This window comes from Rhinatrema bivittatum, chromosome 3, assembly GCF_901001135.1.
Source record: "Rhinatrema bivittatum chromosome 3, aRhiBiv1.1, whole genome shotgun sequence".
Classification (NCBI taxonomy): Eukaryota; Metazoa; Chordata; class Amphibia; order Gymnophiona; family Rhinatrematidae; genus Rhinatrema; species Rhinatrema bivittatum.
Window position 1 is genome coordinate 584998447 of NC_042617.1, and position 12456 is coordinate 585010902.

Below are 12456 nucleotides of genomic sequence, written 5' to 3' on the forward strand. Positions count from 1 at the left end.
CCCTAGAGGTCCTCTGCTGCTCCTGCTATGGAATCACGCTGACAAGAAAAGCCGTAGCGGCAGACCCCATGCTCCTGTTGCCTCATCTGAGTGAAGCAGCAGGGCTCTTCCACCCCTGTACTGTCTTCCCGTCAGAGAAAAATGAAGGAAATAACCCGGGCCGAGAAACATGCACTCGAAAGTCCCCATAGGAGCAACTATTGAACCTTGCGCCATTCGCAGCCCAATGAGGCTGAAACTGCGTGCCAGCAGGAGCCGTGAGATGAGCACCTCCACACCAAGAAAGCTGGACCACAGCACTTTCCCGACTCAGAGAGAAGAATCTCCACTCAGCGAAATGCTTCTGCACGAGTCAGTGCCCATCCTGCCAGCCAATGCTGAATGTTTTATTTTTTTTTTAAGTAAAACTTAATGGTTGGCCCAGCAGCAACAGAAGGGAAGAAAAAAAAAAGAAAAAAATCAAATACTTCCCTGAAGCTGGTATATGGACATGCAGTGCTGAAGCAGAACTCCAAGCAAGACTCCAATGAGCTCTCCTGAGAGAAGAGGGAACTGGACCACCAGTTATCAATTCCCATGGAGAAAGGACTGAGGGAAGTACTAATTATTAATCCCCAGGGACAGAGACAATGTCAAAGGTCACCAACCCCCTGCTTCTCTACCTCAGACTAGAAGAATTGGCCCCACCAGGACCTAACAACCTCTGAGAAGAAAGCTTGTGAGATCTTTTAAGAAACTTTTTTCTCTTATTTTATTTATATATACTCCAGACTGCAGGTTTCACCCATCTACCATCTGCTGGAGACAGAGAAATACTGAGGGACCGCATGTGGCAGTGGCAGTAAAATTTTTTTGTCTCCATCTGCTGGCATGGAGGCATGACCTAGGAGTCTGGACATCTGGCTATGAAAAGGAATTAATATTGGCTTTGGCCTGCATTTGCTACAGAAGCTTAGGATGCCTTCTCTTTGGTATAAAGTCTGCTTTGATGTTGCTGTTACTGGAAAGGAGGGCAAGATAAAATTACTGTTTGTACCTTCTTCTTGGATAGAAATATTGCCTTCTAGAAACTTGAGGATGACCCTTTCTGGAGGAGGAAGGTTGTTCAGCCATAGATGTTGAAAGGGTAAAAAGGGCAGCACAGTGTTCCTTAATAAAATCTACTGTTTCCTCTACTTCCCAAAGTGATTATCTCCTGAGCATGGAGCATCTATGAGCTTCTCTTGTATCAGGGACCAGATGCACTCAAACAGCCAAGCCTTCTGGCTCCAACAACGATCAATGAAGTTCTAAAAGAGGTGTCAGAGGTAGTGTCTCTTTTGTGTTAAAGTTTTTTTTTCTTCAATTGTATCCTGTTTCAGAATAAATAGATTCAACCCTATTTTAAGACCACACCCATCTCTTTTTATAAAGAATCTTCTACTCTCTAGCTATTTGGGCTACATTCACAAGGCATATGATAGCTGCAGGAGGATGTGAAGCAGGTCAGCCCAGCAGGGCCCTGATTTACTTGGATTCAAAATGGTGGGGGTGGCTTAATTAGGAAGAGATTTTGCGCCGGACCCACCTGCAAGCTGGGACCTGATCCAGCCGGCAGGCCCCTACCCTGCCTCCAGCCCAGCGTCACCGACCACGTGGCTCTTCCCTCCCTGAGATCCTGCCCTGACCAACCCGGTAAGAGCCGCGCTGACGCTGACATCAGCGCCTGGGAGGGGGTACAAGAAACCAGAAAAAAAAAAAAGCTAAGGAAGCCCTTTAAAGCAGGGCTACTCCCCGCGGCACCGCGCACCAGGCGTCGCGCGCCAAAGGGGCCTGGTCCCTTGGTGCGCCCCTTAGTGTGCTCTCGTCGCCCGTCTCCAACCCACAGACTAATTCCTCAATCTGACCAGACGCCAACCCGACTCAACATAACGCACTCTGAGCTCCATGCTCAGTCCTGGAGGGTGAAGCTTGCTTATACGCCTACATAAGAACCTGAAGACCAGGAGGCCCACTCAACCTGCTCACTCAGCATACGGACTCTCACCCAACTCTCAACCTCCTCACTCAGCAGATGGACGCTCACTCAGCAGATGGACGCTCAACCTCCTAACTCAGCATACAGACTCTCACCTAACTCTCAACCTCCTCACTCAGCAGACGGACGCTCACTCAACTCTCAACCTCCTCACTCAGCAGACGGACGCTCACCCAACTCTCAATCTCCTCACTCAGCAGACGGACGCTCACTCAACTCTCAACCTCCTCACTCAGCAGTCGGATGCTCACTCAGCCTCCTCACTCAGCAGACGGACGCTCACTCAACTCTCAACCTCCTCACTCAACAGACGGACGCTCACTCGAACTCCAGCCACGCCCCAACTCTTCAACAAAGGAACGCTCACTCAAAGCTCACCCAGCCCCTCACCACAAGAGAAACATGACACAAGGCTACCCAATCCCTGTCCTACAACACAGCGCGCTTACCAAAGAAAAATCAGCCAAGCTTCTCAGGTCCCGTGCTACCAGATCTCTCATCCCAATCATGATCTCCCCCTTTACTCAACTTCTGGGTCTTACATTATTTTCATTGACCCTATTCAATACTCAATCGCTCACTAAGAAATCACATATCCTAAACGACTATCTCCTCGACTCAAACCCAGACATCTGCACTATAATGGAAACCTGGCTTAAATCCACAGACATAGCCCTGATAAACCAACTACCTACACATCTTTACGACTTTTTCTCTCTTCCTAGACAAAAAAAGAGGTGACGGCCTGCTCCTAGCGGCCAAGAAAGAACTTAGGCTAACTCTACAACCAGCCAAGTCTACATCTAAATTAGAATTAGGCCTGTTCAAATCTGACCAGCTTCAAATCCTTCTCATTTATGCTCCGCCAGGTCTCCTAGACACCGACGCCTCCCCCATTGTAGAAACAATAGCCAGATGTATCAATCTAGATGCTCCCGCTATGATCTTAGCAGACTTCAACTTCCACGTTGATTCAATCCCTCTCTCTACCAACTGCGAAGCATTCCTCACTTCCCTCAAGGCTATGGGTTTCAATCAAATTATCAACAAACCAACCCATAAAGCAGGTCATACTTTAGACCTCATTTTCATAAACTCTGGCTTATCACATTCTACCCCCCCTGAATGCACCCCAGTCCCCTGGTCGGAACATTTATTGATTTCCACCACCCTCACGAGAAAAGAAAATCCCAACTCTCACCTCACGCAATCTACTTTTCACTACAGGAGATCTTGCTCCCCTGAGATCCTTAGTGAGCACCTAACAAAGGAACTACTCAACCTAGATGTCTCAACACCCAACTCAGCGCTGTTCTCATGGCACAGCATCACAGAATCAGTAGCAAACAAAATATTCCTTCTTACAACCAAAAAAATCAATCAGACATCTAAACAGGAAACAACCATGGTTCTCCGATGAACTCAGAAAACTTAAACAAAACCTCAGACAGAAAGAGAACAAATGGCGTAAGACCCATTGCCCGAGCACACTAGCCGCCTACAAATCAGCCCTCCACTCCTACAGGACCTCCACTCTTCGAACAAAAAAAGATTTTTAGCCCACAGAATCCACGACCTCATTTTCGACGCCAAAGCCCTAGTCTCATATGTATCGGATCTCACGAAAACTATCACCCCACCCATCCCGGATGATCAAGCACAATCAAAGGCAAATGAACTCGCAACTTTCTTCCAGAGCAAAATATCCAACCTACTAACACTCCTGTCCATCACCCTACCTATATTCTCATCTCCATCTCTCTCTTGTCAAACACCAGAACCACATTGGATTCATTTGAACCTACATCCGCCCTAGAGATAGAATCCTTAATAAAGAAAATGAAACCCTCATACCATCCCCTCGATCAAATCCCAACTAAACTACTCCTATTGGTGCCAGACGCCATTTCCAAACATCTAGCAGATATCATAAACTGCTCACTATCCCAAAGAATTTTCCCTGATGTACTGAAATTCGCCACCCTCAAACCCCTGCTCAAGGAACCAAACATACACCCTAAGGAACCCAACAATTTCCGCCCCATCTCCAATTTGCCGTTCGTTGCTAAGATTTTGGAAAAACTAGTCAATAACCAACTATCAGACTACCTGGAAGACCACAACATTCTCCACCCAACGCAATATGGATTCCGCAAATCTTTAAGCACAGAGACCCTCATCTCCCTCACAGATCACCTCCTCATGGGGCTGGACACTGGGCACTCCTTCCTTCTTGTACTTCTTGACATCTCGGCTGCATATGACACGGTGAATCACTCCATTCTCCTCAAACGACTTACAGACATCGGGATAACAGGAACAGCATTCAAATGGTTCGACTCTTTCCTCAGTAACAGAGGATACAAAGTAAAAAATCATTAACAAAGAGTCTCCTCGCATCAACTCCACAAGAGGCGTACCTCAGGGCTCTTCCCTGTCACCCACACTCTTCAATATATACCTTCTCCCCCTCTGTCAGCTGCTTACGAATCTAAAACTTAAACACTATCTCTACGCAGATGACGTTCAAATCCTGATCCCGATAACCGAATCCCTCTCAAAAACACTTAACTTCTGGGACAACTGTCTTCAAGACATCAACCACCTCCTAACGAACCTAAACCTAGTTCTGAACACATCTAAGGCGGAACTGCTCCTTATTTCTCCCAACCACAGTGATAACCTTCACCTGACCCACACCAACACCCTGGTCAGCCAAGCAAGAGATCTCGGCGTTATAACTGATAACCAACTAAATCTAAAGAGGTTCATCAACAACACAATCAAGAACTGCTTCTTCAAACTTCAGGTGCTAAAGAGACTCAAACCGCTTCTGTACTTCCAGGACTTCAGATCAGTACTCCAGGCCATCATTTTTTCCAAATTAGACTTTTGCAATTCAATTTACTAGGTTTTCCCACCTCTTTCACCAAACCGCTTCAAATGCTGCAAAACACGGCCGCCAGAATCTTATCAAACGCCAACAGAAGAGACCACATCACACCTATCCTAAAAAATCTGCACTGGCTTCCTATAAGCTTCAGAATCTTACACAAATGTCTCACCATCATTCACAAATCCGATTACAATCAAACCCCTATCGATATCCAATACCCACTCACTCTCCACACGTCTCCAAGACCCATCAGAGAAGCCTACAGGGGATTGCTTCACCTCCCCCCAGCCAAATCTACACTCCACTCAGCCACCAAAGAGAGAGCCTTCTCGACAGCGGTGCCAACCATTTGGAATGTTATGCCCCCTGACCTCAGACAAGAACCCTGTCTATTGACATTCAGAAAAAAAGTGAAGACTTGGCTATTCCAACAAGCCTTCCCTTAATCTGGGACCTCCCCAGCTACAGGCACACTCCAATGCCCTCTAGTCATCGCACCCCCTTTACCGCTACTGTAAATATTGCTGTATTGATATTGTTTAGTTCAGAGTTTCCTCCGCCATTGGCTCCTCTTTTTCCCAGTTTGAGTACCCCTGTTTTATTGTAACTTTCGCTTCTTCTTGGTTATGTTAATGTTATTTCCCTATGTTCCATGTAAACCGATATGATATGATCTGATCATGAATGTCGGTATATAAAAGCACTAAATAAATAAATTTTAAAACACAACATAGGAATAACCTCCTCAGCATGCCAGTAAACCCTCAGACATCTGTTTGAACTCTCAGGAGGATGCCACATTACCTGCATGCACTATGGCTGGGTGAAGCTGCTCATGCACAGCCAGGTTTCCTATGAGGCGCACTATATTCCTCTGGATTTTCTGGGAGTCCTTCCGGAGCAGGTATATGCGCTGCAGTAGCTGCAGCCCTCCATTTTCTACGATTTTATCACAGTGAGAGGAAACCTGCCAGTGTCACAAAATCATTAACTCTAGTTGGATATTATACAGAAAACAATACTGACAAGGACAAGACCTTAACAACAATGATTATCACAAATGTTTCTCTTCATTCCAGCCCTGACAGAACATATCCCAACCTCACTTGCTGGTATTTATGATTTGTGGAGGGCCAGGGAGACCAAGAAGCTGAGACGCCATGGGCAGTCATTCACAGTACCTACTAGGGGTTTTCTCCAATTTGTTGTTGTTATTATTTATTTGATTTATATTCCACTTTTCAGGCACTTCAAAGTAGATTACGTTCAGATACTATAGGCATTTCCTATCACCAGAGGGCTTATAATCTTTCTGGTGAATTTTCAAAGGAGTTATGCAGATAAATGTAACATACTATCGTAGCAATTTCCAAAAGCCATTTACCCACATTAAATGCACTTAATGTAGGTAAAACCTATGGACAATTCAATGGCATGAATTGAGGCAATTTTCAAAAGTCATTTAGCATGGGAAAAGTGCATTTACACATCTAAAACTCAGTTTTAAGCATATAAATGCTTTTAAAAATCAGGCCTTAAGATGTACCTGAGGCAATGGAGAGTAAAGTAATCTGTCCAAGGTCACAAGGAGCAGCAGTGGCTTCCCTTGTTCACAGGCTACTCCTCCACTCACACTCCTCCCTGTGAACACTGCTTCCATAGCATCTCCAGCACTGACTGACCTGGGGAGCTAAAATCTGGCCAGGTATTGAATCCACTGAACTGGCCCAACAAAATTATCACAAACATAGAAATGATGGCAAAAAAGGACCAAAAGTCCATCTAGTCTGCCCAGCAAGTTTCCCATGGTAGTATCTGCCACACCATGCAGGTTACCCCCACTTATCAGTCAGTGCTGCTTGATGTGCTTTGCTTATGGACTTGGCCGTAGAAGCAGTCCTGTGTGTTTTACTCAATGTCTGCGCATCAGTACCCCAGACTTTAAAAAAGTCATGGGTACTGAAGGTTGCTGTGCTGGTTGTCTCTGAATCCAAATTCCTCTTCCTTCCACCCCTACCCCCTCTTCCGAAGCAGATAGCAATATTTCAGTTGCATCAAAAGCATCAGGGCTTATTGGTTAAGAGTAGTAATCCCATGCCTTATCTTTACAGCTGTCGTCGTATGTATTAGATTTTTATCCACTTGCATGCAATACCTCAGAATTAAACTTTGTGGGTTTTGTTACACTTTTTAATATGTTTAAGGCTTCTGTATTTAGTTATGTCCTGTGTGGTGCTGAACATTGCCAATGTGGAAGGATCTGGGTTTGATTTCCAGGTCAGCCAGAGATGGGGGATGCTACAGAGACGGCGTTCACAGCCTCTGAGGCAAGGAAGCCCCAGTCATCATGCAACAGCAGCATTTAATGCTGGATTCAGGGCCAATAATTAGAGCGCTGGAGGGTGCCTTGGTGGTGGGAAAAAGCATGGTAATAAACACATCCACTCAAAGGGACCCAGCTTTATTTACGAATGTAACTTTTCACTGTTAATGACTCCAAGGGTAATCTATTCACCTTACTCAATGAAAGACAAAGGGTCTATATTCAATGACATTTAACCAGAAACACTATGGGGTAGATTTTAAAAGTGTTACGCGTATAAGTTATGCGTGTAACCTTTTCAAAGCACCCCTGCACGCGCCGAGCCTATTTTGCATAGGCTCGGCGGCGCTCGCAAGCCCCGGGACGCGCGTAAATCCCGGGGCTTTGCTAGGGGGTGTGTCGGGGGGGAACGAACGACGACATTTGGTGCATTCTGGGGGCGTGTCGGGGCGTGGTGCTGGCCCGGGGGCATTTCGGGGGCGTGGCTGAGGCCTCCGAAATCGCTCCCGGGCCGGGAAATTGCGCGGCGGCGGCCGATCGGCACAGGCGTAACTTTCACGATAAAGGTAGGGGGGGTGTAGATAGGGCTGGGGGGTGGGTTAGGTAGGGGAAGGGAGGGGAATGTGGGAGAGGCGGAGGGAACGGGCAGCGTGCGCAGACCCCGGATTTTATAAGATACGCACGGCTACGCACATATCTTATAAAATCTGGTGTACTTTTGTTTGTGCCTGGTGCGCGAACAAAAGTATGCGCGGGCGTACATTTATAAAATCTACCCCTATGAGTTGTCCAGTTAAATGCCGACTTTTACCGGATTACGTAGAGATGTTCCGGGGCAGGGTAAAGTTATTAGACTACCTTAACCAATTTTCAGCTGTATCCAGCTAAGCTAGTTGGCTAACTTTAGGTCTGCCTCAGAGCAGTCCTATAGTTATCCCGCCTTTGTACATAGCTGGTTAACTTAAGGCTTAACCAGCTATGTACAAAAGAATATAACTAGTTAAGGAGCACCAGTAAAAAAATAAAACATTTTACTGTAGGCCTATGAGCAGATTCCCCCCGCCTTCCCTCCCAATATGTCACAAGTAGAGTCTACGGCATTGCAACAAGAAGAGAAAATGGGCAAATGACAGCCTGTATCTCATCATATTAAGGATTTCATTTTCATTCTACGTCTATGGGAAAGACGCTTGGTGAATGTGGCCCTAAATATTTCTCTGAAACCACTTTTGGGCCCAGTAAAAAATATATGTAGAGGAAGCCCTGTTAGGGGCCACTCATGTAGGAAACTCAAAGGAGAGAGAGAAAAGTGAAGTGGGATAGCAGCCTTGTGGTTAAAGCAGACAGCTGAGAACCAGGGTTCAAATCCTGCTGACACGATATTTGCCCAAACAAAACCACCCCCCTTTAAATGAGCTGTTTTGCATGCATGAAACTGGCAAATGCATGCAGAGCAGCTCATTATTAGCTTATTCTATGGAAATAACACAAGCTGCATTATTTTCCAAAACGTTAGCTATAACTCAGGAGCTGTAGTTAACGTTTCTCAGAGACATTTGGATGCTGATGCTAATGCACGTGCCAATGCCTCCAGGCTGTCTCCTACCTAAAACCCTCCTTTTTCACAAAGGTTTCCCCTCTATCCAAACATCCCATCCTCCCTGAATCCCACCCTCTAGACCCCCGCATACCTTCCAACATGTCCCTGGGAGTCTAGCGAGGCCCAGAGCACCACTCTAGCTTCCAGGCCAGTTGTTTCCATTTTCCAAAATGGCGCCAGCCAGCCTTTGCCACTATCATGGCAGTGACCGACCTGGAGGCTAGGAGAGGTGCTCCAGGCCCTACTAAACCCCCAGGAACATATTGGAAGGTATGTGTGGGGGAGGGTTCCAAGGGTGGGGAGGGGGTCTGGGTGAGGTGGAGGTGCCCTGCCTTTTACTGGGGGTGAAGGATTTGGATGGAGGCGGTGTTATTTGGATGGAGAGGTGAAAAGGGAAGGAATTGAGTAAAGGGGGCAGGGAATCACTGCGTGATTGTACTATTTTATTTTTGTGCCACCTCTAGAGTCCGCAGGGGTGGAGGGGGGGTCAGACACTGAAGTGGATTTGCCAAATTGGGAGGGTGTGTTGGCTTTAGGGCTGAAGTGGCCCTTTAAAGATAGTGTCCCTGAGCAAAAGGGGCCACCGTCGCACGTTTTTTTTTCGGTTTCCCCTGCAATATTTTTCTTGCAGAATTTTTTCCTGAGAAAAAACGCTGTAGGGAAGCTGCCACAGTATTTTACTAAATACTGCGGGAACGCTCCCACCCCACACTGGTGTTTTATCACAGCCTGCAGCCTTTATCCCCTCCTGTGATAAAATATCGCAACATAGTAAGTGACTCCCTTAGACTGTGATCCTTCTGGGGACAGAGAAATATCTACTGTACCTGCATGTAATTCGCTACCAATGAAAAGACCTGCTAAATCTAAATAAAGCAGAGTTGCTTACCTATAGCAAGTGTTCTCCAAGAACAGCAGGGTGACATCATCAGATGGAGCCTGGCATAGAAATTTGATCTCAAAGTTTCTAGAAATGTTTTGTATGCCTTACTGAGCATGTGCGGCATGCTGTACTACCAGGGGCATCTTCAGTCTATAATTTAGCTTAGACTTCGAGAATCCAACTCCAAGGGGAGATGAGCAGCTTTTGTGAGGACTGATATTCTACTGTCCTCAGAAAACACCTGTTACAGGGAAGCGACTCTGCTTTCTCCACGAACAAGCAGGATGGCAGTCTTCATACATGGGGAATCCCTAGCTACAGACTGCCCTGAACGAAAAGGGGAAAAATCTGAAACAGTGCCAACAAGCAAAATTATTTTTTATGGTAAAAAGCCATTTTTGTACTTTCTAACTTTTTATACAGGCAGCCTAGAACCAAAATAATGAGACTTAGGGAGATTGAAGTTGGGTTCTACACTTCAAAGAAACTTTCCAAGACAGACTGGCTAACTTGTCGTGTCAGGAATCCTTGCCCAAACAATAGTGCAATGGAAACGCGTGGAGGGAAGTCCACATTGCAGCCTTAGAGATCTCCTCCATTGAGGCTGATCTTGGATGGGCTACAGGCACTACTCTGAGCCTGACACTATGAGCCTTGATGTGACCCACCAGAATCAGGCTCACCTGTTTATAACAGAAAAAGATGCAACCTGCTAGCCAATTAGAAAGAGTGCGCTTTGGCAACAGCAATCTCAAGTTTCTTGGCCTCAAAAGAAACAAAAAGTTGGGTGGATTTTCTCAGGGCTTCAGTCCACTCTAAATAGAAGCGGAAGTGTTCTTGCAGTCCAAACTGTGTAGCAGCCGTTCACCTTTGTGGACTTGTGGCCTAGAAGTGTATGCTGGAAGGACAGGTGACTGATTAATATGGACGTTCAACACTACCTTAGGATGCATGCACAGAAATACTATTGCAAAAATATTTGGTATAAGGTGGATAAGTCAGTGAGCTTGAAGCTCACTGACTCTGTGAGCTGAAGTGAGTGCCACCAAAAATATGTCCTTCCAGGTCAGGTACTTCAGCTCATGTGAGTCTATAGGCTCAAGGGAGTTTACATCAACTGGGTCAAAACTACATTGAGATTCTAAGACATAGCAGGAAACTTCACATGAAGCAAGCCCTGAAGAAACAGACAACTAAAGGCTATATAGGAAAATTAGGTTCTTACCTTTGCTAATTTTCGTTCCTGTAGTACCATGGATCAGTCCAGACAGCTGGGTTATGCCTCCCCTCCAGCAGATGGAGTCAGAGAGAAAACTGAAAGCACCCCCTAGATATACTGGTGTGCCACCTGCGATCCTTCAGTATATGAGTTATCAAAGCAGAACAAAGAATCCAACCAACACAAACGCCACCCCCAAAATTTCCAAACTCAACTGAGAGTAGCGTATCATAGAGGCCAGATCAAACAGTAACCTTCAGAAAAAACAGACAAACAAACAGAACAACAAATGGTATAGGCAACAAACCACAAAACAAAGGTAGAGCGAAGAAACGCTGCAACTGTGGCGTAGAGACCTGAAAGAAGAGAATAATAGCCGAGCGGACTCCCAGAAAGAAACGGGTGGGCGTCTGGACTGATCCATGGTACTACAGGAACGAAAATTAGCAAAGGTAAGAACCTAATTTTCCTTTCCCTGTACGTACCAGGATCAGTCCAGACAGCTGGGATGTACCCAAGCCGCCTTAACTGGGGTGGGACCCTAAGAGTCCCGCTCGAAGCACGCTGCTACCAAACGACTGTGAGGACGGACCCCTGACATCCAGGCGATAATGCCTGGCAAAGGTATGCCAAGATTTCCAAGTGGCCGCCCTACATATCTCTTGGGAAGAGACCAATCGATTCTCCGCCCACGAAGTCGCCTGAGCACGCAACGAATGAGCCTTAAGCCCTTCCGGAACAGATTTACCGCAGCCAATGTATGTGGACGCGATGGCCCCCTTCAACCACCGTGCAATCGTAGCCTTAGATGCCGGCAGCCCCTTCTTGGGCCCATGCCACAACACGAAGAGATGATCCGACTTTCGAAATTCGTTGGTAACCTCCAAATATCGCAGGAGAACTCGCCGGACGTCCAGACGTCGCAAGTCCTTACCTGGAGGAGACCGCAAGTCCTCCGCCGAGAAGGAGGGTAGCTCAACCGTCTGGTTGACATGAAACGCCGAGACCACCTTAGGTAAAAAGGATGGCACGGTTCGCAAGGAAACACCCGAATCAGAAATACGCAAGAACGGTTCCCTGCAAGAAAGAGCCTGAAGCTCCGACACTCTCCGAGCCGAGGAAATAGCCACCAGAAAAACCGTCTTGAGGGTCAGATCCTTCAACGAAGATGAGTGTAGAGGCTCAAACGGAGCCACATACAAACCACGTAGTACCAAATTCAAGTTCCAGGAAGGACAGGGAAGCCGAAGAGGAGGACGCAAGTTCCTAACCCCTCGCAAGAACCGAGCTACATCTGGATGACACGCAAGGGAAGACCCGACCAACTGACCTCTTAAGCATCCCAGAGCCGCCACCTGGACACGAAGCGAATTATACGCCAACCCTTTTGTCAGGCCCTCCTGCAAGAACATGAGGATCTGAGGAACCGTCGAACGCTTAGGCGTGATACCCAAACCGGCGCACCAAGCATGGAAGACCTTCCAAACCCTAGCGTAAGCAAGAGTAGTAGAAGACCGA

General features: G+C 46.7%; 1 protein-coding gene across 9 annotated transcripts in view; it reads right to left on the bottom strand.

The window, feature by feature from the left end:
- The window catches only part of SERAC1 (serine active site containing 1), a 140780-nt gene that overhangs the window by 36918 nt on the left and 91406 nt on the right, over positions 1 to 12456 (bottom strand). For all 9 annotated transcript variants that reach the window (XM_029596668.1, XM_029596664.1, XM_029596667.1 and 6 more), the window contains one exon: positions 5718 to 5880. In XM_029596668.1, coding sequence (XP_029452528.1) covers positions 5718 to 5880 — 163 coding nt within the window. The remainder of the gene's footprint in view (positions 1 to 5717; positions 5881 to 12456) is intronic.